The 24,869-nt window shown below is 52.6% G+C and overlaps 1 protein-coding gene across 8 annotated transcripts in view; it reads right to left on the reverse strand.

Moving 5' to 3' along the window:
* The window catches only part of Nectin1 (nectin cell adhesion molecule 1), a 102,076-nt gene that overhangs the window by 19,634 nt on the left and 57,573 nt on the right, over window positions 1-24,869 (reverse strand). The window contains exon 6 of one of the 8 annotated variants that reach the window (XM_078047169.1): window positions 10,774-10,875. The exons of 6 other annotated variants lie outside the window; for them this stretch is intronic. In XM_078047169.1, the coding sequence (XP_077903295.1) occupies window positions 10,814-10,875 (62 nt within the window). In that variant the 3' untranslated portion in view covers window positions 10,774-10,813. Of the gene's footprint in view, window positions 1-10,773; window positions 10,876-19,373; window positions 23,568-24,869 lie in introns of those variants that run through there. One more of the 8 variants, XM_005328378.5, reaches the window with a different exon arrangement.

Here is a 24,869-nt window from a genome sequence, read left to right on the forward strand (position 1 = left end):
TCCCTTTCTCCCCCTCTGCCAGGCCAAACCATCTCCAGTTTAACCTGGATGCGCTTCCTCCGCTGCACTGGCTGTCCTCCTCTCTAACACCCCCTTTCTGCATCTTTTCTACAGACTGAGCCCCTGGTTGACTTGTTTGGCACTATTCTGGGCAGGAAGGGCTGGGTGCTTGGTGAATGAATCCAGGTTTGGCTCAAGGAACTCCAGGGAGGGCAGCTCTGAGGGAGGGTCAGCAGAGCCGCTGGAATCTCACCGTCCACCAGGGGGCGCGCTCATCTTGAGGCCTCGGCCAACTCCTGTTTCTCTGGACACAACCCAAACTTAGATCTCGGGTCCCTGCTGCCTGCTGAGGCAGGTTGGAAGTTCCAGAGGGGGGGTTGGGAGGAGCAGTGGGGAAATGCACACACACCCTGTCTGTCTCACAGAGTTCAGGTTTCTGTCCTACCATGGCCAGCCCAACTCTGGGGGTCAGTTCCTGTTCCTTGCCCTGGGGCCAGGCAGGGGGAGAGACCGAGTGAGCACTGAGGGCTGGGAACTCAGCCCCATATCTACTGTCTGCTTCTGGGAACTCTCTCCTGGGCTTTCACTCATCACCTTCTCTGAGGCCACTTTTGGGGCCACTAAACAAGAGAGGGAGGCAGCTGTCCTAATAAGGGGCCTTATACCATCCTTACAGAGAAAACCCAAAATACCTGATGGGTGAGTTGGTGAATGCTCCGTGGGAATTAGGGAAACCAAGGGAAAAGAGGGGAGGGCCTCACATGGATCAGACCAGAACAGAGAACTCTGAACTAACTTCCTTCCTTCCCTCTTCCTTCCTTCCTTCCTTCCTTCCTTCCTTCCTTCCTTCCTTCCTTCCTTCCTTCCTTCCTTCCTTCCTTCCTTCCTCCCTCCCTGCCTCTCTTTTCATTACTGGGGATTGAATCCAGGACTTCATGCATGCATGGTAGATAAGCCCTCTACAACTGAGCTACATCCCAGCTCCCCATTACCTTCACATTTAAACAAAATATTTTTTAAAATTTTATTTTGAAACAGGGTCTAGCTAGGTTGCCGAGGCTGACCTTGAACTTGACATCCTGTTGCTTCAGCTTCCCCAGTTGCTGGAATTAAGAACCCTGGTTTTGCTGAGTGCGGTGGTGCAATCCTGCAATCCAGGCAATTGGGAGACTGAGGAGAATCTCAAGTTCAAGGCCAGCCTCAGCAACTGAGTGAGACCCTGTCTAAAAATAAAGCATACAAAATGGGCTGGGGATGTAGCTGTGGTAACATGACCCTGGGTTCAATCCTTAGAACCAAAAATTAAAAATTAAAGTAAAGAACTCTGTGTTTCACCTTCTCAAGTATAACTTCCCTTGGAGCCTCTAGTTCCTGTCTGATCCACCTGCAGGGTCCCACGCAGTGGAGGAAATATTCGTGGCAAGAAAAGGAGACACAGGGACAAAAATGAAGAACACAAAAAGAAGCTGGCCTTAAGTGTGTGGTGTGCGAGGCTCTGTGCTGGGCACCTTGGTCGATTTGGGGTTTCATGTCAAGCCTGCACAATTTGATAATTTTCTTCTCAATGAGAAAAATCAGGCTCAGAGAGGTGAAGCAATTTGTTCAGGGTTGTCCAGTTGGTCAGCAGCAGAATGAGCACTGCAACCCAGGTGTGTGATGTGACTTTCCTTAGTTCAGGCTTCTGAGCCCCTGAGTGGGGGCTTCTTAGAGGTCCTGGCCCCTCACTCAGCATGGACCTGCCATCCTCTGCTCATCTCTTTGCAGGCACATCTGTACCCTACCCCTTTCCCTGAGCGGGGGCCCCTGGTTGCTTTGTCTCTGGGCCTCCCCCTTGACAGCTGTGAGGAGGGGGACTGGCGCTGGCCCCAGCTGGAGCCCTGGCATCGAGCCCCCAGACACTCTCTGGTTACACCGTGACAAATCTGTTCCCCAAGTCCCAGCTCCACAGGATTTAGGGCAGGGCCTGTCACCTGCAGGCAGCCGGGCATGGCTGGAGCCTAGGGCCTGAGAGGGGTGGGGACGGCATACGAAGGAGGGGAGAAAGGGCTCCAGAAAGCAGTCCTGCTGCTGGACCCAGTCTTTACATGGGTCCCCCGAGGTTGGCCTTGTGCCCTTTACTCTGAGAAGGCTCAGAGAGGTCAAATGGGCTGTCTCAAGTCCTATGGCCAGGTCTGTCACAGCTGGACTTGGATCCAGGGGGACTTCTTTGGGGGGGGGGTCTGTCCCCTCCCATCTTTATTTTTTTATTGCTGTGCTGGTGATTGAACCCAGGGGCACTCCACTACTGGGCCATATCCCCAGACCTTTTTATATTTTTATTTTGAGACAGGGCCTTGCTGAATTCCCAGGTTGATCTTACACTTACAATCCTGCTCTGAGGCCTCTCAAGTAGCTGGGATTAGACCCACCGGGCCAGGCTGGCTTTCTTTGTCTTTCCCCTATTTTCCCAGTGCTGGGAGTTGCACCCAGGGACTTGTGCATGCTGGGTAAGCACTCTACCACCGAGCTACGCCCCAGCCCCCGGCTTTTGTTTTTGAGATGGACTTGCTATGTTGCCTAGGCTGGTCTCAAGCTCCTGGGCTCAAGCCATCCTCCTGCCTCAGCCTTCTGAGTAGCTGGGACATGGACGTGCACTGCCACACCTGGCCCAGTCCCTTTCTCCTGACACCCTTTGTGGCCTCCCTGGAGAGCCTCCTCTCCAGGGAGGGGCAGAGCGTGCTCTGTATTGGCTCAGGCTCCGGGATGGCCTCTGACCAATGCCCTTGTGATTCTGTTTATCTCTGGGGTCATGCAGGTGGCATTCCTGATCCTGTTTTCTCACCTGTCACAAGATGACAATATGTATTATTTTCTCATCCCTCAGACTGAAAAAGTGAAATCCATAATTAGGGGATCAACACTCTTTTCTTTGGTTCTAGGGATTGAACCCAGGGCACTTAATGCCTGAGCCACACTCCCCAGCCCTATTTATTTATTTATTTATTGGTGGTGCTGGGGATTAAACCCAGGGCCTTGTGCAAACACTCTACCAACTGGGCTATATCCCCAGCCCAGCCCTTTTAAATTTTTGAGACAGGGCCTTGCTAAGTTGCTTTGAGCCTTGCTAAGTTGCTGAAGCTGGCCTTGAACTTGAAATCCTCCTTCCTTAGCTTCCCCGAGTCACTGGATTTTAGGCATGTGCCACCTTGCCTTGCCTGGGTTCCACAGCACTGCCTCTTTCCTGCTGCTCCTGACTGGGGAAAGAGACCCTGCCTTTTTCGAGTCCGACTGACCAGGGTTCTCCTGGGGATGGCCTCTCCTGAGCACCTCAGAGCAGCCAGTTGACCCTCTGTGCTGGTCTCTCCTGGATGGATTGTCTCCTGTGAGGCAGGCCAAATAGGTGTTTCTGGGGAGCCTCAGGCTCCACCCCACAGGGTGTGGTCTGGAACTACCTTGGTCGGGAAAGGAGAAAGAGAGAACCTACATTCTGGAAGGTGGGTGTTTTCACTTGAGGTAGGATTGGCCAGAGGAAGAGCTGATTTCACTGCCCCTGGTCCAATGGGCAGAATTTACTGGCCATTTCTCCAACCCAGGTGTGTAGGACCGGCCTCCTTCCTGGTGGCCAGAAGGTCTGAGGGCAGAGTCCAGCCATCTCACCAGGGACCCCAGCCCTCCAAGTGCCAGGAAGAGGTGGGGATTCCAAGCATCATTTTAGCATCATTGCTGTATGAGAATGCAGCTGGCGAACAGGGGACCTGGCTCAGGGGGAGAGGAAGCTTCTGACGGTACAGGCAACACCAAGAGGCTGCAGCGGATGACATTGCAGGGTGCTAGGGTGTCCATCATGGCCCTCCATATTCAGGGACCAGCAGTGGCCATCCCCACAACCCAGTGGCCTTGGCCTTCAGACTCAGACCCTCAGACTGTCCCCATGTTAATTCCCCATCCTGGCCTCGTGCCATGTCCCACCCTGCTGAGGTCCTGCTTGCTCTAAGTCCCTTTTCAATTCTTTATTCCCTGGAGATGGCTGCTGCCCCGTCACACTTGAGGGTCGTAGGAATTTCCTTTTCCCTGTTAGGAGTGGATGTATCCCTCTCCTTCCTGGTTCAGCCCATGTAGGAGGGGACTCTTTCATGGGCTTTCCTGTGACCCAGGGTGCCAAGGGAACTCCCCTAGAGGCCAGGCCTGAAAGAGTCACAGAACCCTTTCCTTGGTCTGTGTACCCAGTGACTATGGGCCTGGACACAGCCTCGCTCTGCTCTCTCTATGAAGCTAGAGGCTAAGAGGCCTGACCCTCTACCTCATAGCCTCAGGTGGCCTGGGCTGATCCTCCTGCCTGTTTTGTCCCAGAGCCCCTGGCCCTGGTCACTGCCTCTGGCCTGGGTTGCCCTTTAGCCTCGTGTCTAACTCATGGGTCCTTCAGTGCAAAAAGCCTTTTCTCTTTGGCTATAGAAGTTGCTCTGGTTTGGAACTTTGCAGTCACCTCTTCAGACCTCTGGCCTGGAGGCTGGCTCTGGGCTCGGCGGCTCCAGCATCCTTTCCCCCCTAGCCCCTGACTTCCGTCCATTTCCTTTGCCTGGATCAGGCATAAATTCTGTGAAGTGCTTAGCACAGTGCCTGGCACACAGTCAATATGTAATTAGTGGTTGCTATTTTTGTCATTGGCTATTCAATACATAGAAATTAATAATGGTGGTGATGAAGTTGCTCATAATAGTGATGTTGCTGCTGCTGCTGCTGATTGGTGATGATGACGATGACGACGACAATGACGTTGGTGATAATGTTAGCACTTCTCCCTTCCCTGAATGATTGGATTCTTCACCCAAGTGCCACTTTGGACCCAATTACATCTGTGGCCCTATTACCATAATATCAATTCTATCTTAACCTATGCCTTTACTTAAATTATCTACATTGACATCCCCATTCCTTTGTCTCTGTTGATAGATGCATAACAGGAGGCTCAGAGAAGGTTAGTGAAATGCTCAAGGTCACACAGCTCATTGATGATGGAGGTGAGATAGGAATCCTGGCTTCCTGAGTCCCTATACAGCTCTGTGTGGCCTGGAGGAGGATCCTGCCTGGGATCATTTCATGCCCCTTGCATTCTCCATCTCTCAGTTCCTCACCAGAGGAAGACCGTCCAGATCAAACTTGTATTTGCCATGTCCTTCCTCCCTCCATTCATCCCTTCCTTCTATCCTTCCCTCCCTCCTTCCTTCTCTCTCTCTTTCTTTATCAGGGATTGAACCCAGGGGCACTTAACCTCTGAGCAGCCCTTTTTATTTTTTATTTTGAGACAGGGTCTCACTAAGTTGCTTAGGGCCTTGGTAAATTGCTGAGGCTGGCTTTGAACTCATGATCCTCCTGCCTCAGCCTCTTTAGCAGCTGGGATTACAGGCGGGCGCCATTGCACCTGGCTAAGTTTGCCATTTTATTAGCAGGACTCTCAAATCCTATGAGCCCCGGGGTCTCATCTGGAAAATGGGAATAAGAACGGGATGGTTGTGAAGGGTCAGTGAGGTAATGCGCATCCCAGTCCTTAGCTTTTGTAGATGACTTGTGTCTGCTTCTTAGGCAGATATGCCTGTTGGCCTCTCTGACCCCTGCCCTCAGCTCTCCTTGGTACCTTTACATGATCCACATGCCCCAACCTGGCCCCAGTGTGTGACCCCCTTCCTCCTGGCCTGTGATGCTCCCTCCATCTGGAACGCTCTCCCCAGTGTCACCAGCCCCTCCCCACCACCTCCCACCCAGCCCTTCACACCTTGAGTTGTCATTAGGAGGGAGGAGGAACCCCTCCAAGGTCAGGCCCAGCTGCAGAGCGTTAAGGGGATTTCACGCACATTCCTTGGGGGAGAGGAACTATCTCCCAGTCCTAAGTGTCCCCACCTCAAGCCCGCAGGAGGGAGAGGAATGAGCAAGGGTTTCGCTCAGCCAGGTAGAGAGGACTGGGGGACATGGGGAGGCCATTTCTCTGCCATGTGCCCATCTCTCTCATCCTGTTGGGCAAAACCCTGGTCCTGCTCCTCTGCCAGCTCCTGACGCTCCCCTCCCAGCTGGTCCCACAGAGTGCTTCCTTGAATGGAGGAAGAAGCTCACATCAGAGAAGGAAGACTAAAGACCCCATTTTCGGCTTTCCAGCAGTGTGACCTTCATAGGCTGAGCCTCAGTTTTTCCTGTGTCAAATGGAGACATGGTAAATGTGGGGAAGCGCATGGATTCCCCGGCATGGAGTGAGCTCTGTGCGTCACAAGAGAGTGAGGAGCAGGAGGACTTAGTAGTCCTGAAAAGCAGAGTGTATGGGGGCAGGGGTAGGTTTTGCATTTGCTGTATGGTGGTGGTGGTGGGCCAGCGGCCTGTGAGTTCCAGATTCTCCTACCACCGGAAAGATCCTCTTACCTCACCCCCCACTGCAGGGCCTCCTGGAGCTACCATCTAGTGCCCGGCTGGGTTCTGGGCAGAGTAAAGGGCCCAAGCAAAGGAGCTCAGAACCAAACCTCACTGACCTGGGGTCAGAGTCACCGAGGAGCTGCCGAAACAAGTTCTAGGCCCAGGCCCAGGGAGCGGCTTGGTAAGGAGGCCTTGGGGGGGTGTGGGGTCTTTGCAAGGCCCCTTCCCTCCCTCAACGGTGGCACTGGAGTCTGTGAAGCTCTGTTGTCCCCTGAACTCCTGTTCAGGGGGTCTGCGTGGCTCTGAGGAGGAGCCCTTCTCACTGCCTGGTGGGAGCGTTTACCTCCCTGGGCGCCTTCTTGGGGGACCAAGGCTGGGGCTAAAAAGGCCCTGGTGAGTGACAACAGCATCACCACAGATCCAGCTCCTCCCTGTGGAGAGATCTGTGCCAGTCAGGAAAGCCAGTGAGTTCAAGGCCAGCGGAGGCAGCCCTGGGCCTAGGAGCTACAATAGCAAACGGCTTCAGAAGTAGGTTCCTCCCCACTGAGGCAGCCCTGGAGCTGGCCTGCGTTTGGGGAGGAGTGTAAGAGTTGGGTGCGTGGAGGAACCGCGGTCTGCCACTCCTCACCCCACCTCGACTTACACACTGCCCCAGGTCTCTTCTCTGAGCCCTTGCTCTCTATTTTAGGGGCCTATCACTCCCTCCCAATCTCCTTGGGGCTCAAGGAGACTCAGTCACACCATCCAGCACTTTCCTGGACAGTCTGAGAGGTGGCCTAGGAAGGGCTCTACCTCTAGATCTTTCAAGCTCTTCCCTTGGTCCCCCTTTCTACAGGATCTGGCTCTTGGGCAGGTGGTGTGTGTCTCAAACCCCAGCCCAGCCCTGCCCTCTCAATCTGAGCTGCCCTCACTTCCTTCTGTGATGCTCATTCATAGCCAACAGGAATATTCTGTTTCACTTTACTCCATCTGGGACCAGAGGAGCACTTTTCAAAATGAATGTTAACGGGAAAGTAGGGAAACCAGGAAATACAAACCCAGCAATGGCAGAGTTCTTAGAGAATCTATTTCTTCCTCTCTTTTTGGTACTAGGGATTGAACCCAGGGACACTTAACCACTGAGTCACATCCCCAGCCCCCTTTGAATTTATTATTTGGAGACGGGATCTTGCTAAGTCGATGGGGGTCTCACTAAGTTGCTGAGGCTGGCCTCGTACTTTGAGACCTTCCTGCCTCAGCCTCTGGAAAGGCTGGGATTACCACATGCGCCACCTCTAGCAGCTCTATTTCTTCTCTTGATGTGCTCTACCACGGAGGTCCATGCTTTCCAAAACCTTTACAAGGACAGTGCTGCCTGTGGAGAAGTAGGCTTCCTGGAAGAAGTGGGGTTCCTGCCCCTGGAGGTATTCTAAGCAGGTCCCTAAGGTCTCCTTGGTGGGGAATGACCTTAAAAAGTCAAAATGATGATCCTTTAATATGGGTATAGAGCTTCCCAGTTTGCAAAAAGCTTTCACTTGACCCTCTTCGTTATAATCCTAGGAAATAGGCAAAGCAAAGGTTCCAAACAGATGAGAAAACAGATGTGAGAGAGAAGTGGTTTTTCCAGAGTCATTGAGATAGTGATCAAGCTCACAGAGAAGCACACGAGGATCTGGGACCACTGACCCAGAGCTGCTCTGCCTTCAGGGCACCCACGTTTCTTGTCTTTCTCTTCCTGTGGAGAAGCCCCTCCCCACCATCTAGACTCTTGGTCAATGTACCTTCTTCTTCCAGGCAGGCCACCTCTGCAGATCACCTCTGCACAGTACATGGGCAGGTGATTCAGGAGGCCACAGGCCATCAATGGGCAGTGTGGAAGCGTAACCCTCCCACAGTAGGACAGACCTGAGCTCTCTCCAGGTTATCAAGAGAAGCTGGGCAGCGTGGGGACCTGGAAAGCTTTTGAATTCCCAAGACCAAGAGCGGGAAGCCTAGAATGTCTGCATTCCTGGAAATGATAGGTATCCAGTCCAGCTGCTGTCCATCGGGACAGGGGGCTTTCTGTCGCCCTACACTGTGGCCTCAGGTCCTGGTGGAAATCTTCCACATCAAGTATATTGGAGAGGAATCTCGACAAGGTCAGAAGTCATTGAAATGAGAGGAAGTTTAGACAGGTGAACACTTACGTCCAAGTGCAATATAAGCCCAGCACTGTGGCACATGCTGTTTGGGAGGCTGGGAGGATTGCAAGTTCAAAGCCAGCCTCAGCAACTCAGCAAAGCCCTAAGCAATGTAGTGAGACCCTGTCTCTAAATAAAATATAAAAAGGGCTGGGCTGGGGATGTGGCTCAGTGGTTGAGTGCCCCTGGGTTCAATCCCCAGTATCTCCCGCGCCCCAGTCCTATGGGGTTTCTCTGGGCTTGCCAAAGCAGAAGGTGTGAGTCCACCCTCCCCAGGAGGAATTCTGGAGTGTTTGGCGTTTAGTGGGGATATGGATGCAAAGACTTGAGAAATGCGGGGCAATTTCAGGACTTGAATATCTCTTGGGAGGCAATGAGAAAAGGGATGGATGGTTTAGTTCTGGAAAGTTCTGTGGCTGGTACCATGGAAAGCCTCAGAGAATGTTATTTATTTATTTATTTTGTACTGGGATTGAACTTAGGGGTTCTCTACCACTGAGCTACATTCCCAGCCCTTTTATTATTATTATTTTTTTCCTGACAGAGTCTCACTCAGTTCCTGAGGCTGGATTTGAACCTGCCTCAGCTTTTCGAGTCACTGGGATTACAGGCATGCACCACCAGGCCTGGCCCACTGGTTCATTTGTTTACCCTCTTCCCCAATTTGAGGGGGAAACATTAAGAAGAAACCAGGGACAGATTTGGGTCTGTCTTGGGACAAAAACTGGATAAGGTCTGGTTGGGACTGGGGTGGGCATGGGGCTGGGTGGGGTGGTGTGGAGCTGGGTGTATGGTGTCTTATGTGCCCCTCACTGCAGCCCGGAAGAGGAGTCTCCTCTTTATACCACAAATCACCAAGCTCATGAGAGGCCCATGCAGTGATTGAACTTGAGCCTCTATGGCCCCCAGATTGGCCCACCTCCCTGTGTCTCTGTGTTAGGACTCTGCTTTGAGATTCCCCAACACTATTTCTGATAGGATGGTGTATGTTTAACACATTTGGTAATTTACAAGTTAATGGAAAACTGTGAGCCATGGTGGGTATTTTGTTTTAAAAATGATATTTGATATGGCTTATTAGAAATTCTAGCTCAAATCTTTATTGAAAGTTTCTGAGGGAGGAAAGGAAAAAGGGAGGGCAGATCAGTTAATAAAATAGTATGTGAATGAACAAAGGAACATGCTTGTTTCAAGAAAATTCCATGAGGGCTTAAGTTCTGTTATGGTCTGAATTGTCCATAAAACTCTCGTGTTGAAATCCTAACCCTGGTTCCTCAGAACGTCTATTTTGTTTCCTTGTCGTGGGAGGTTGGCTCCCGTGCAAAGAGCACTTGGCTGGGAGTCAGAAGGTCTGGGTCCAAGTTCTGAGTCTACCACTCAACACTGTGTGACTGTGGGCAAGCCGAGGACATCCCCGCGCCTTGGGGGTGATCGCCAGCTACCTAGGGTTGGGCAAACTCACCTCTTGCTTACCTCCCCAGAGGATTAAGAAGTTGTAGGGTGCCAGGGTCCCCTTCCTGCAGCTCAAGGAACCTGGCCTGTTCTTATTGATGCTTGCTACAAACATATGTGGAGATCTTTGCCCTTTCCCAGTGCTGGATATTCTACAATTTTCCACATCAGTTCCATTGGACGAAATCATCTCTGATGCTATCTTTTCCAGGAAATCTTTCTCCATGAGCCCTGCCTACCTCTGATGACTCAACGTGATATCAAATATTATTCGCACAAGCTCAGGTTTTACTGGCCCAGAGCACGTGCTGATTTGTGAGTGAATTGAAACTTGTATGGGGCCCAGGCTCCCCGCAGGCGTAAGGCTGGTATGGTTCTCTCTCCTGGACTTCTGCTCACGGATGCCATGGTGTGGATCTTTCCCTTAGAGTCTTTATGGTGGTGGTAGCTCACCGAAAGAGGGGTGGGAAAGTGGTCAGAGGCCTGGGCTCTGGGGTCAGACTGCCTGGCTTTGAAGCCCAGCTCTGCACCAGCTGACTCTGTGACCCTGGGTTTCTAGGTTCTTCATTTCCTTGTCTTAGGGATGATGTAATAATACCTCTCTCCCAGGACTGAAGTGAGGATTTAATATCATAAAGCACTTTGAGCAGAGCCTGGCACTTAGTGAATGATATTATAAGTCTTAGCTATTATTAAAATATCTTGAGTCACTTTATGATTTCCAAATATTACATAAATGTAAAGAATTTTTACTGTCATGAGGCTCTTGAGTCTCAGCTTTTTCATTTGAGTGTTGGGGAAAATGATCTCTGAGGTTTCATCCGGTTCTAGTGGTTTGTACAGTCGGCCTCTGTATCTGTGGGCTCCACAGCCACAGATTCACCAACCCCTGATTGAAAACATTTAGAAAAAAAATTGTGTTACATTGAACATGTACCATATTTTTTTTCTTGTCATTATTCTCTAAACAATACAGTGTAATGACATAGCATTTACATTATATTACGTATTATGAGTAATCTAGAGATGATTAAAGCCTATGGGAGGATATACATAGGTATATGCAGTCATTACACCGTTTTATCCAAGAGATTTGCACATCTGTGGATTTTGTAGCAGAGGGGGGTCCTGTAACTAATCCTCTGCAGATACTAAGGAATGACTGTAATTTTAAAATTGGTAGATAGATCCTTGTTTGGGATTTGCCTGTCTTGAGCTGTAGGGACAAAAGAATAAGGGACAAGGCAGGACAAGCCGTGGGTCCAGGCTTTGGAAGGGAGAGCTGGTCTCTAAGAGGTGGCGGCAGCAGTCATTGGAGGAAGCCTTCCCACTTGGGCAGTCCCTGATGCCATCTTTACCCCAAGCCTGCAGGGAGGCTGGGACCAGCCAGGTGGGACCTCCAAGTGCCATTGGGGTTGGGGATTTCTCCTAACAGAATGTCATGGAAGGAACCTAAACTGAATAGATGATACCTTCTCTGGAGGAAAACGCTAGAAATGAATCACGGGCACAATTTTCTTGGGGAGGGGTCTGTCCCTGAGCTCCCCTGCTGCTACATTCCTTAGTGGTGGTCAGAGGAGATGTGGGAGCCCAGTCCCCCTGGGCGTCTCTCTGGGAGACCCTTCTTTGCTCATCTTTGGATTGTTTGTTTTGTTAGCAGGGTGGATCCTTCACTGCTCTGCGGAGGAGAGCAGAGTGGGGGGCTTTCACCAGAGAGGGGAGGTGACAACAGCCCGACGGGGCTGCTGTCCCTGTCCTCCATACTCTCACTGCTGTTGCTGCAGACTGGACTCCTCTGGAAGTTGGCCCCGACACTGTCACCCCAGGCACCTAGGCTCAGCCTCCATCGCAGCAGAGGCCACAGAATGGGATGTGGTGATTTGTCACTGTCACGGCCTCTGTGGAGCTCAGGGACCTACTATCCCAGCCCTGCTGCTTTGTCTCCAGGAGAGGCCATCAGGCGCTCAATTCTCCAGCTTTGTGTTTCACATGCAGAGGGGGCATGACCCAGGCCCCTCCATCATGGAAAATCAGAGTGGTAAAGGGCTTTGCTCAAGGTCACTTGGTGAGAAGTGCCAGAGTTAAAAGCAGAGCCCAGCCTCTAAACCACTCCCAGTCCAGGCCTCTCTCTAGTAAGATCCCTACTGGGCCCAGACTTGACTGCCTGCCCTTCCCCCAACCCGCTGCAGTCCTCAATGAAGGTGCACCAGGTGTAGTTCTCTGTCCCTGCCCTTCTTTTTCTGAATCCCCCAGGAAATCTGTGTTATTTAAAAGTTAATGGAGAAAAGTGGGAGGTTTCCCAGGGAACCCCCTTGGTATGGTCACCACAGCACCTGATTGCTAAAGCCACTCTGTTTTATGTCACAGTTGTTTGGTTCTTTTTTTTTTTTTTTTTTTTTTGTGTGTGTGTGTGTGTGTGTGTACTAAGGATTGAACCCAGGGCCACTTAACTCCTGAGTCACATCCCCAGTCCTGTTTTAATATTTTATTTAGAGACAGGGTCTTGCTGAGTTGCTTAGGGACTCGGTAAATGGCTGAGGCAGGCTTCGAACTTGTGATCCTCCAGCTTCAGCCTTGGGAGCTGAAGGGATTATAGGCATGTGCCACGGTCCTAGGCGGAATGCTTGTTTCCTGATTGCTGGTCCTTCCTTCCTGCTACTTTGGGAATCCCCAAAGAGATTGGAGACTTATCATTCTCCCACCTCAGGTTCTTGGCATCCTGTTCCAGCCTCCCCAAGGCCTCATAGGCCCCTGGAACATGGGCCTGTTCTAGAAGGACCCAGCAGGGCTGGATGGACACCAACCCCTCCTCCTAAACTCCAGGGAACCTATGATAATGGGCTTTCAAACATTCTTTTTTAAAGTCCAGGATTCTTTCAAGACCCCAAATCTCCAACAGTCACATGCAAAAGTGCTGGAACTATCATTAGTCATCAGGGAAATGCAAATTAAAGTCACAAAGCCCTTGCCAGGATGGCTGAAACTAAAAGGACAGATGATACCAAGTCTGGACAAGGAAGTCCCCAGCCAGCAGAACTCAAATGCAGCTAGAAGGACAGTATGTTTTCACAGCCCCGTTAGAAAACTGGTTGCATCTACAAATCCTAATTCTACTCCTGGGTTTGTATCCGATAGAAATGGTGGGCCCCAGAATTACATACTGTTGCAAATTTATTCATAATTGATTCAAACTGGAGACAAATCCCACATCCACTCAAGATAGAATAAGTATAACTGTGAGCCAATCCACATGAGGGAGTAATACCCAGCAATGAAAAAGAAACACCCCAGATGAAGCCCACAGACATTATGCTGAGGGAAAGAAACCAGTCACAAAAAAGTACACTTGGTAGGACTCTACTTCTGTGAATTTCCATAGTGGGGGTCTTGCCTGGTAGGGAATATGAGTGAGCCTGTCTTGATATGGGCTATGACATGAGTGTATACAGTTGGAGCTGAACCCTGAAGAGCCATCCACTTTCCTGTTGGTATGGCATTGCCCAATAAGAAAAGCTTAAAAATTAACAATGACAAAGTACCAAAGCCTTACATGGATGCCATGTAAGGAGAAAGCCTGGGGTAGAATCCAGGGCCAAGTGCTCTACCCTTGACCTATACCCCATCTCTTGGTTCCTGGGAGAGTTCTGCAGATGAAGCTTTGGACCACGCACTGGAAATCTCTTTGCTTTGGAAAACATATGTCCTCATGTTCCTGCAGCTGTCCCAGTTCCCTATGCACGACAGTAGCCTAGTTCCAGGATCCCAACCAGGGGACACATCCTCCATGCCTATATCCCTCCAACCACTGATAGGTGGTTGTTGGGATGGTACAAACCAGGGGAGAAGAAACCAAGAGGGTGCTTGTCACTGTGAAGCCAGGAGATGACACAGAGCTGGAAACTTGCCTCAGGTTTGGCAAGTGTCATAATACCTGGTATCATTCCCCTGACAGGTTACATTTCCCCACTTAGGGGCAGATACCCAGTAGTGAAAAGTATGGTGAGAAATAATACCATCCTAGCTAAACTTAACTGAGCACCCATTTGGTTCCTGGCATTATACTGAATCCTTTACAAGGAAGTTATTTTCTTTTAATCCTTATGGCAGCTGCCTGTGGTAGGTACCACTCTTACACGCTTTACAAATAACCAGCTCTACGTAGGAACCATCCTTTTATCCATCCCGCAGTCTATTCACACAGAGTGACAAATAAAGCTCAGGGAAGGCAAGCCATTTGCCCAAAGCCCACACAGGTGAGGAGTGGTGGGACTGGGGATTGAATCATGGTCAGTGTGACTCTACAGTCCTGTCCCTTTCACTATGTTTTCATTCAATAAATGACTACAGTGAGCTGAAGTGGTGATAGAATCAACACCCAAAAGGAACACAACAGGCTGAAATGTTTACCTCGATCATTAAGATAAAGCAGAGTAGAGATACATAAAAAGTCATCCAATTTTGGGGAAAATAGGCAGCCCATGCGCAAGGTGAGTGAGTCCAGTTTAGAAGAAGCATGTGTGGAAATGACTCAGAGGTTCAACAGTCTGCCCATCCATCCATCCATCCATCCAACCATCCATCCATCCATCCATCCATCCATCCATCCATCCATCCCCATCTATCCAGAAACTTAACTATTAGGAGTGAGACCCTCTGGGTTCCATGCCAACCTCCTGGAGTCAGCTAGGTTGGCTGTGCCCACCATATGAGAGAGGGCAGGCCAAGGTCAGGAAGGACACACAGATATCTCCCCTTCAACTCCAGCTGTGCAGACTAGTTGTAGGGAACAGCATTTTAAACCTCTGGATCATTGGAAAGACAGAGAAAAGGTGATTTTTTTTAAAGGAACACCTGGAATAACCCAGACTTTCTTTTTCTAAAATAGATTTTAATTTTTAGAGAAATTTTAGGTTCACAGTAAGATTGAGTGGAAGGCCCAGAGATTTTCCAGGGTCTCCCTGCTCTTACATAGAAACAGCTTCTCTGCTACCAATGATTGCATTCCACTGATTGAAATTGCCCATACATCATCATTTCCCACAGCCCATAGGTCGCTGGGATTGTGTGGTGCTGGTGTGAATGCTCGCTCTGTCTGTGCTGGCCTTGGGATCGTGTCCTCATGTAGCTACTGACCAACTGCACCAAGGCTTGAAGCCAGGGTTGGTGACTCCCAGGGTAGATGCCTAGGAGTCCTGACGGCTACATGGGGTTCCACGTGTGGAGAAGTGGACTGACTGGTGAGGAGACCATCTCCCAAGATCTGAAGGCCAGACTCAGTTATTCTGTGTGACCTCACAGGGATATGCTCACACCAATCATGAGACTTGTCTGCAGGACAAGAGCAGGGCCCCTCTAAGCGGTTGCCCATCACCTGCATGCCCGGAGAACAGCCCTGCCTGGGGGAGTTGGCCTACCCCATCTGGAAGGTTTGTTTTGACTCTCACTTTGACAGATTCAGCGTGGCTCCCCTTTGTTGGGCCCTGCTCTGTGCTGCTCTGGGTGCTGTGGGTGAGTAAGACAGGACCCAGCTCCTCGGGGCCGTGGCCTGCTGAGAAATGCTGCTCGTGTCCTTCCTGCACTTGCTGCTCCTTGTTGTCCTGGAGGCCAAGGAGGCTCTCTGGGGTCCTGGGAGTGCTGGAGCTCCAGGACAAGGAGCTGGTTCCTTTAGCTAAGTGGACCCCAGCCACCTGGCCTCTAAGTCAGCCACCCCAGAAGTCTCACTCCCTGTGGCACAGTCTTGCTCTAGATCCTTGAGGCTCCAGCAGGGAGTGAAGGGCTTAGAGAGTACAGGCCCTGCTACTGTTTCCTATGTCTCTCAGAGGGTCCTCCCTCACCTGCCTAAAGGGCCTCTAAGAGGGCTGTCACCGTCCTTCATGAAGCACATACACTTCTTCCAAGTTGATGGTACCATGAAGCAAGACCCTCCCTTTAGGGAGGCTTATGCCACCTATTGCCTGGGTTTTAACTCAAAATGCTGCTTTCCCTTCTGGAAGATGCTCCGAAACCCAATGCCCAGGAATTGTTAAAACTAGAAAACCTGCTTGACGAGGTTTATAGGAGTGGCTCCATCCTGGCCCCCTACTTGCCTGCAGGTGGTGAGCTCATCGCAGTCACTGTCATCCAAGATCCCAAATCTTGGAGATGAGATGAGGATGAAGATGATTGATGATGACTGATGATGACAACAGAAACAGCTTACTTGGCACCCAAGTCCTGTGTGCATTAATTCACCAAATCACCCAGCTACCCACCCGTTTTCCTAATCCAGGACCTGCCTCTTCCTCATGGAGGCTACACCTGAGATGGCCCCAACTCCATGCCTGGGAGGCTCTGAGTCTGGCAGCTGTTTTTAGAATCTCCTGAGTAGCTTATTAAAATATATATCTGTCTAGGCCCTAGCCCCAGAGACCGTCCTGTTGGCCTAGGGTGGGGCCTGATGTTTTAAAAACCCAGTTGATTCGGGTATATCTCCTGGGTGAAGTTCTCTGTGCTCAGTGGAGCCTGTGATGTACATTGATGGTCTACAGCCCTGGTTCTCAAGCCAAGCACAACCGTCCAGATACCTTTCCTGGCATGGAGCTCAGGATGAACTTGGATACAGGGGAGCCAGAGGGCTGTGGAGCGGGTGTGTGTGCACTTTCTGGGGAAGTGGTTGGCAGGGCGGGGAGGGAGGGAGGGATAGTTCTATGTCGTCAGCTGCTAAATGGGGGTTGATGGTAGGGATTGGGAGTGAAAAAGCATCCTCTCCTGCAATAGAGGAGGGCTTGGCCTGGCTCTGCCAAGCCCACAATCAAGCAATGTCAAGCCTATAAGTCAGGGGAGAAAATAGTGTTTGGAGGCCACAGGAACCAGCACCAAAGAGGAGCCCGTGGACTGCTCCCCAGAAGCATCTGACTGTGGACACAGGTACAGAAGTGTTTCCACAGGAGGGCCCCTCTCCAGACCTCAGAGGTCCTACCCTCCTCACGCTGTCTCATTCCTTGACCTTTCCATTCTTCCAAATCATCTCAGCTATCACCTTTTCCAGGAAGTCTTCCCTGATGAGCCCAATCTGACCCTGCTGCCCACTCATCACTGAAGTGGCCCCTGTAAGCCCAGCTTAAACACCATGGGGGCTTTTGCTGGTTTGTGGATGAACAGACACTTGTAGCACATCTACAGAGAACTTATCATATCTCTGCCCTGCCTGACAGGAGTTAGACGGTTCCTCTCACTTCTCACTGCTCTCAGGACATGGCCTTGCCCTTGAGCATGCTCAGTGTGGGCTTTTTTGTAGTGTGGCTGGGCCAAAGCCTTTGTGTCTACTCTAGACTTCTGTTCTCCAGGTACAGAATGAGCATGTTGGAGTAGGATGGTCACTTTCAGAACAACAGATACTAAATTCTCAAGTCTGCCTGGGATCATCTTAACCCACCTCATTCTGGAAAGACCCTACATGACCTTCAAGGCCCAGGTGATCCTCCTAAGCTACATCAGTGCCTCCCATCCTGGCTGCCACAGCGCTTCACACATGGCTCTGCTACAGTCTTCGGCCAGCATGGCCCTGGATACTCTGGAATCTGGGATCGCTAGGTCTCTGAATTCTTTGAATAGGGATTATCACATTATAGCAGTGCCTGGCTCAGGGTGACCAAAAATGTGACCTTAATGAATGAATGCGTGAGTGACTACATGAGTTCAATTCCTCGAGTTCAGTCCTTAACCTCTGTAGCCAGGAGGAAGTAGATAAAGGGGAATGGAGGAAGATGCCTCCAGGGGCTCCAGAGGAATCCTGGCTGCCACACACCCAAGAACTGGAACCACCAGCTGGGATAGGGCAATGGTGAGCACATCCCAGGACACTTCAGGCACTCAACCAGGGACTGCCTTCAAGCCATCCAGCGTTGGGCCCTTTGCTCCGATGGGTGCCCAGGGGCAAGTGTTGGAGTCTGGGCAGAGGAGGAGCTGTGGCTTAACTAGCAGAAAGTTCTTCCTGAGCCTGACTCGACTAGAAAGCTTAAAGTGTGGCCTTGAACGCTTGGTATCCTTAAGGCCAGCAGCTGGGCATCCTGGTACCAGAGCCTGGAGGAAGGGGCCGGTTCAGGTTTCTCCAGCACAGAGCTCCACCCTAAAAGGCTGGACTAATTGGCTTGCCCTCTTTCTGCTGCCGATGGAGAAAGTGTTGGCTAATTTGCCGGAACGCTCTAGTTAAATGCCAATTAGGATGTTCTGTCCACTGCTTTCTTCCAATATATTAATAATGTAATTAAGCATTTATTGCCTGCGCAAATTAAAAATTAACTTAAACGGACAGCCTGGAAAAGTGAGGAAGTGACCGCTTAAACAACCAATTTGCATCTCATTGGAATATCAACATCTAAACACAGCCCTGTCCAGGGTGCCGGTTTGGTCTTCTAGTGAGGGGGGCCCCTGCCAGCTGCCAACAGCTGCTGGCGTCTCTTTCTTCACGCCTGACTCTGCCTGTCCAGCGGGCCCCAATTCTAGGTGTGGGGGATGTGATCCCACCCCTAAACGGGCAGGAGGCTTTCTGCTAAGCAGCCACCTTGGTTTCTATCATCCTACCCCCCTCTCCCAGGGGTCTGTGGTATGCATTTCAGTGAAAAGAGATGCTGGCTGGAGGGGGCAATCCCTGAAGCCCCTGCTCCTCCCCCCCCCCAGGATCAATTTGTCCTGCATTCCAGCCTGGGAGATGGGGCACAGATGGTGCTGGTGTGGGGATGGGGAGGAAGCCAAGGAGACCTTCTCCCCAACCTACCTCTGGAGGGAAATGGGGGAGGAGGTGGGGGCTGGTCTCTAAGAACTGACAGGAGATGGGGTTGGGCAGTGTCCTCAGAAAAGATGAAAGGGTAGAACTCCCCTTTATTCTCTGTCCCCAGGGATCTGTCTCACATGGCAGGTGTGACACTGCTGGTTTTCTTCTCCAAAAAGCCACAGGGGGCGGGGGGACTTGGCAGGAAGGAGCAGGACATCAGGGAAGAGGCTACCAGGAGAACTGGGAGGGACAAGGTGGGTACATGCAGCCCAGGAGCTCTGGGTAGGAGGCTCCAGCCAGCGTGGGCCCTGCCTCTAGGCTCTGTCCCTTAGCCTTCTCGCGCTTCCCTTTCTTGAAGGGACCCCTCCTGCGCTTGCAGAAGACAACCCTCCCTATGCGATGCTGCCAATCACTGCCTGTGACCCTCCCACTTGAGTGGGAGATGGCTCCGTGACAGCCTTTGGGCATTCTTCCTGGGGGACTCTTGCAAGGGCAGGTGAGATGCCTCTGGGGTCTGTGTCCCTGTCACGGTACCAAGGGGGAAGAGGTGAGGGCCCCCCCACCAAGCTCTCCTGTAAAGCCGCCCTCTCTAGCTTTGCGGCTTACCCACCCCTGCAGTTACTAGAAGCCAATGGTTTTGTTTTAAACACTTTATTTATAAAAAAGTACATTTTTTTCCTCAGTACATTTTTCAACCCATCATTTTTTTTATACAAGTAAAAGGGGGTGAGGCAAATACCCCTTGGGTCAGAACCAGGAGAATCTGCTGGGCCGTCCCCAGGACCAAAGACGAAAACGGTGACAAAGAAACTGAAGCAAAGGAAGCAAATCACACTCAGAGGTGAGGGTGGCAGCTTCTCCTGGATTTTGTTTCCATTTGTACAAAAAAAGAAAACCATTTATTTTTTTTATTTTTTTTGTGGCCAACAAGCCCATTCCTCACAGCAGGGGTCAGAAGAGCAGCAGCAGCAGAGGCCAGAGCCTCACCTCCTGGGCCTCCCTGGCCCGGGGTGGCTCGGCCTACCTGCCCCTCACTAGGAGAGGGTTTCTGTTGGCAGTCAGGCTTTGGGGGTCTCTATCTGGACCTCCAGAGGCCTGGGAGCACCCCCCTCCTCCCAGGAGAGGGAACACCAGTGTCTGCTGGGCTTGGGCAGGCTGCCCACATCCACCTGACACGAGTCCCTATTCTGCCTTGAGGACAGCAGAAAGTTATTGCACCAGTGACTGGGGCACATGCCCAGGACCAGAGCCCCTGTGGGCCTCTCTTATGACCTGAGCACTGAGAGGAATCATTGTTTCTCCTTAAGGGCTTCTAGCAGCTTCTGCCCATTCCTGGGTTGCATCTGTGCTGAGTGCTCATCTGGCCACGTGTGTGCACGCACACACACCTGTGCTTGGGTCTGTGGGAGGTGTGTGTGTCCTCCACATGCATGCATGCTGGGCCTGAGGTGGCGGCACTTACAGGCTTGGGTTCACCTATTCTGTGCTGCTGCTTTTCAGATCCTTCTGGTAAAAGGGGACTCAGATGGTTGTTGCACATTAGAACAATACCAAAATCTGTAAGAAAATAGGGGCATAGGGGCAGCGGGGTGGGGGTAAGGACAGGGAGGGCAACAAGAGGCAGGATGACAACCAGGGAGGCCTTGGCACAATTAATACCAAGTTTATTTTATTTCTGGCAAAGCAGAAGCTCAGATCATGCTGGGGGCATGAAGGAGAAGCAAAATGTCCTCATCTCTCTGCTGGGCCGGACCTCCCTTTGCCAGATGGCTGTGTCTGCAGCCCAGCGGTAGTGCCCACTGTCCCACAAACATGGAGCTCAGAAATCTCCATCTCCCTAGTCTGAGTGCTGACCCCTGCTTCATGCCAATGCTCAGCCCAGGTTGGCATGCTGAGGCTGGACTCCTGGACCGTGCTGCATGGATCCCATAATTTGTGCTTTGCTTGGGGGGAAGATGTGGAGGTGTGTCAAGTGGGACTCAGTGCTTTGTCTGGGCCCGGGGCCTCCTCAGTCCATCACAGAATGAAGAACAGGGTGGCAGTGTAGGGCAAGGGAGATGTAGGAGGACAAGTCCCTTCAGTCTCATGATTCCATGGGGACAGGGAATGCCTCTGTTAGGCTGGGCCCTGGGCTGGCCTCCTGCCTGGAGAGAAGGGGCCAGCAGAGCGGCCAGAGTGGCATGAAGAGGGATGGGGCAGTGATGTAACATGGGAAAATCCCCTGCCCTAGGGGACACTAATACTGCTGGGAGAAGTGGCCCAGCTCCTCCTCCTCCTCTCCCTCTGCCCTGTGTCTAGAAAGACCCCAGAATTTTCTCCCCTAACTCTACTCCATGCAGTGCCCCCAATGCTAAGAAGGGAGAGCCGCCCCAGGGCTGGCATGGCTTCAGACTTCTGCTACGTGGCTACTGGGCGGCCTGGCTGGGGCTGGGGCAGTAAGGGCTGGTGAGGGTGGCCCAGCTGGTGGGCCCAGGGTTGCCAGGGCAGAGATAGAGCTTTGCCTGGGGGTTTGATAGCAGCACCAGGGGGAGTGGGGAAGGGATTGGGGGCTCCCTTAGGAAGCCTATGGCAGGGTGGGTTAGTGCCCGTGGGGCACAGAGTGGTCTGCCTCCCCCCCAAATAATATTTGTCATCCCACAGAGCATGATACCTGGGCTGAGGAGCTGGGATCCTGAGGGGTAGGCCGAGGGCCCTTGGAGCCCAGCTCTCCTGTTCCAGGGCCTTTCCCGTGGGCATGTCCATCTAGAGTGCCGGGGAGTTGGGGGGGCAGATGGAGGAACTGAGGCACTTTGATCTGGGAGACAGAGAGGGTTGGAAGGGGCCTTCTTTCACTGTACACACGGGACAGATGGTCCTGGATGGTCCAGAGGAACCTAGAATCCCATTCCAGGAGGGAATTGACAAAGACAGGCCTCTCCCTGGTCTTCCCCTCAGCCCAGAATGGGCAAAGGGAAGCTGAGCAGAGAACAGAGTGGGTGAGCAGTAGGTCTCCTGGCTGCCCACCCACTTTGCACTTTCTTCAAGGCCTGTGACATTGACATTGGCCTTCGTGTGTGAGGGGTTAGCAGTCCTCCTATCAGACCATGTTTGCAGATCTTCTATAGCATGGCTTCTTTCTCTTCTCCCCATAAACACTTCTTGGCCTCTAACTCTGGAGGGAATTCCCTTCTGGGAATTCAGCCCTGACTTTCCAAGAGAGTCAAGTGTTGCTAGCACTTGACAGATAAGGGAGAAATCTGAGAAAGCTGCATGCTGTAAGGAAAGGTAGGGGTCAGCCTGAAACCTTAGAGTGGTAGCATCAGGGAGGCCTCCTCCTAGCTGCCCTGGAAGCTTCTACAGGCTGCTGCTACCCTGATCTGGGAAGAGAGAAGAGGTGTGGGGGACAGGCCTTGGGCAGTGTCCAGCCTGGGAAGGGCATGTGAGCCCTGGAGGAGAGCATGGGTAGACCGGTGGTGTGTGTGCATGTAGTATGTGCATGTGTTGGCAGAGGCATATAGGAAGTATGGACAGAGTCCACCTGGGGTCCCTCAATATGTGGGGAGCAGATCAGGGGTAAAGGGAGGGATGCACCTGAGCAGGGTCAACTCCACTCTGTAGGCCAACGAGGAAAACAAGTGTAAAAACCACCCTACCAGGAAAACACATTGCCCCAAGACCCAGGTAGGGACCTCGACTTGATTCACTTAACAAGACTCCCCTGGGTGCTTTGGAGAAGCCACCCCGAGCCCGCTACCTCTGGGGTACACTTGCTGTCTAGACCAGGGCTCCAAACTCCAGCTTCCTTAGCCTAGGGTTGGGGGGTATTGGCTTCCCTCTCCACGGGAGGAGGAGCAGCATTGAGGAGTAGGGTGTGGGGGGCTCTACCTCTTGGAGCCCCTTTAGCCCTCCACTCCCAATGAAGAGAATACAAACAGATTCCAGTGTTGGGGGGCGGGGGAGGGCTGGCTCCCCAAACCCTGGAGGGATGCCCAGGTACACAAGACAAGAACAGGGCTCCCTACACATAGGGCCGTGGGTGGGGTTGTTAAAGGAAAGATACAGCAACACCAAGCCACAGTCGAACACAACACCATGGGGAAGGGCCGGAGAGGGAGGAAATTAAAACAAAGCCAGGTCGGCTCTGCCCTGGGCTCCCCTGGCTCCCCAGGAGTTTGGGGCTGGCTTTGGGCAGCTGGGCGAGTCTCTGCCGGGCTCCTGGAGGAGTGGGTGTCAAGGGTGGGCAGGGGGCGTGCGGGTCGGGGCTGGGGAGAAGTGGGCACAGACAGAGGCTCCGGAAGGGGACTACACATACCACTCCTTCTTGGAAATGAAAGACCCGTCATTCTGAGAAACCATGTTCTCAGCCAAGTCCAGCTGCTCGGGGTCGTACTGGTAGCCCAGAGTCCGGTCCCCGTAGCCGTCCTGACGGGCCTCGGCCTCATCCACCGTGAAGTAGGGCCGCTTGGCCTCCTCGTCGTATTTGGGGTGCGGGCCGCCCATCTTGCGCTCGCCCCCTCCACCGCCCTCCTCCTCCTCTTCCTCCTCGTAGCTGCTCCCGCCCAGCGGGCCCGCCTTCTTCTCATCGTCCGAGTCATCGGGGTACTGCAGGTTCTGCGCCATGGGCGGGTGGTGCTGGGGGATGCCCGCCTTACTGTAGCCGTTGCCGTACACGTGCTTCTTGGTGCTGTAGTCACCCTTGAAGGTGTGCCGGCGCCGGCGCAGGGCCACCACGATCCCGCCGACCACAATCAGCACCAGCAGGACGCTCCCCGCCACGCCCCCAATGATGGCCGTGGGCACCGGCCCGGCGCGCCGCCCAGGCTCGGGAGGAGATGGGGTGTAGGGGAACTCTGGGTGAGGAAAAGAGACGGAGGGGACAGCGTCAGCTTCGGCTCCTCGGGAGTCAGCAGGGTGGGTAGGGAGGCAGGGGAGGGAAAGGCCGGGAAGTGGGCCCAAGGCCCCGGAGAGGATGTTCACACCCGAGTTTGAGCAGCTCCAGCTCCTGGTCCCCACCCCTCCTGGTGCCCAACGGTACCACAGCTGGAGCGAGACAGGCGAGAGCAGAAAGAATCAGAGCAGTACCAGAGCAGGACCTGCAGCACCAGGGCCTTCCATCCTGACCATCTTGGGGTGGTGGTGGCAGCCCAGCTCCACTCCCATTTGCCGCGCAGAGGCACATGGGCAGCGCCACCCTTGGCAGGTGTCCACTAGATGCCATTCACTGTCTCTAGAGGCAGGTATGCCATTCATTTCTACTCAGTACATGAGGGGATGAGGCTGGAGGAAGTTAAATAACTTGCCCGAGGCCACCCAGCGAACAATACCATCTTGTTTCTCTTGCATGTAAAGCCTGTGCAGTCACCAATGCCCCTCTGCCTGACACCAGGTGGTCATTGTGCTCCAACACCATCACCTTGGCTACTAGACCCAGAGCCCAGAGCAGACTAAGTGTTCTGTGCTTATTTCATCTGCCCCCAGGGCACAGGGAAAATGAGTTCCTAAGTTTTGGCCTGGTAGGCGCTCAGTGAGTGCCAATCAGCTGCCAAGTTGCCAGAAACCAGGGCTGCGGCTCTTGGCTGTGATCTGGGCCCGAAGGGCAAGGTGGGGGCTTGGTGGTGCTGCCAGCCTGGGCTAGAGGCATGAGATACCCAGCATGGCAGGGTGTAGACACAGAGCGGAAGCAGGGAGTGGACACACGTGTATGCATCACAGAGACTAGGGCACGTGAGTAAGAATGTGCGTGGAGCCACACGCCTATGCCAGGGTGGAGTGTGTGGACAGCTGTGTGCACACTGAGGACAGAGCAGAAATGAGAGGTAGGAAAGTTGGAAAGAGGAAAATGAAGAAGAGCTGTCAGGAGAGAAGGTCCAGGGGGTGATTTCTGTGCCAGTGGGGACAGCACACAGTATTGTTCTACCCTATCTTTTCGGTGCCTGTGAGGGTGTGGAAGCCAGGCTAGAGGCCAGAGGTCCCCGGGTGAGGCTCAGGGAGGCGGTTCCCAGCACCACCACAGGGTGGCACCGAAGACCGTGGCTGGGTTTGGTCAGTAGGAGCCAGAGTGCAGCCCAGGGCTACCCCTGGGGGCTGACCTGTGCTGCTCTCCCTCCTCTCTTTGGGCCAAGGTAAAGTGTCTATCTGGGCCTCTGTGGTGG

Source organism: Ictidomys tridecemlineatus, chromosome 4, assembly GCF_052094955.1.
Source record: "Ictidomys tridecemlineatus isolate mIctTri1 chromosome 4, mIctTri1.hap1, whole genome shotgun sequence".
Classification (NCBI taxonomy): Eukaryota; Metazoa; Chordata; class Mammalia; order Rodentia; family Sciuridae; genus Ictidomys; species Ictidomys tridecemlineatus.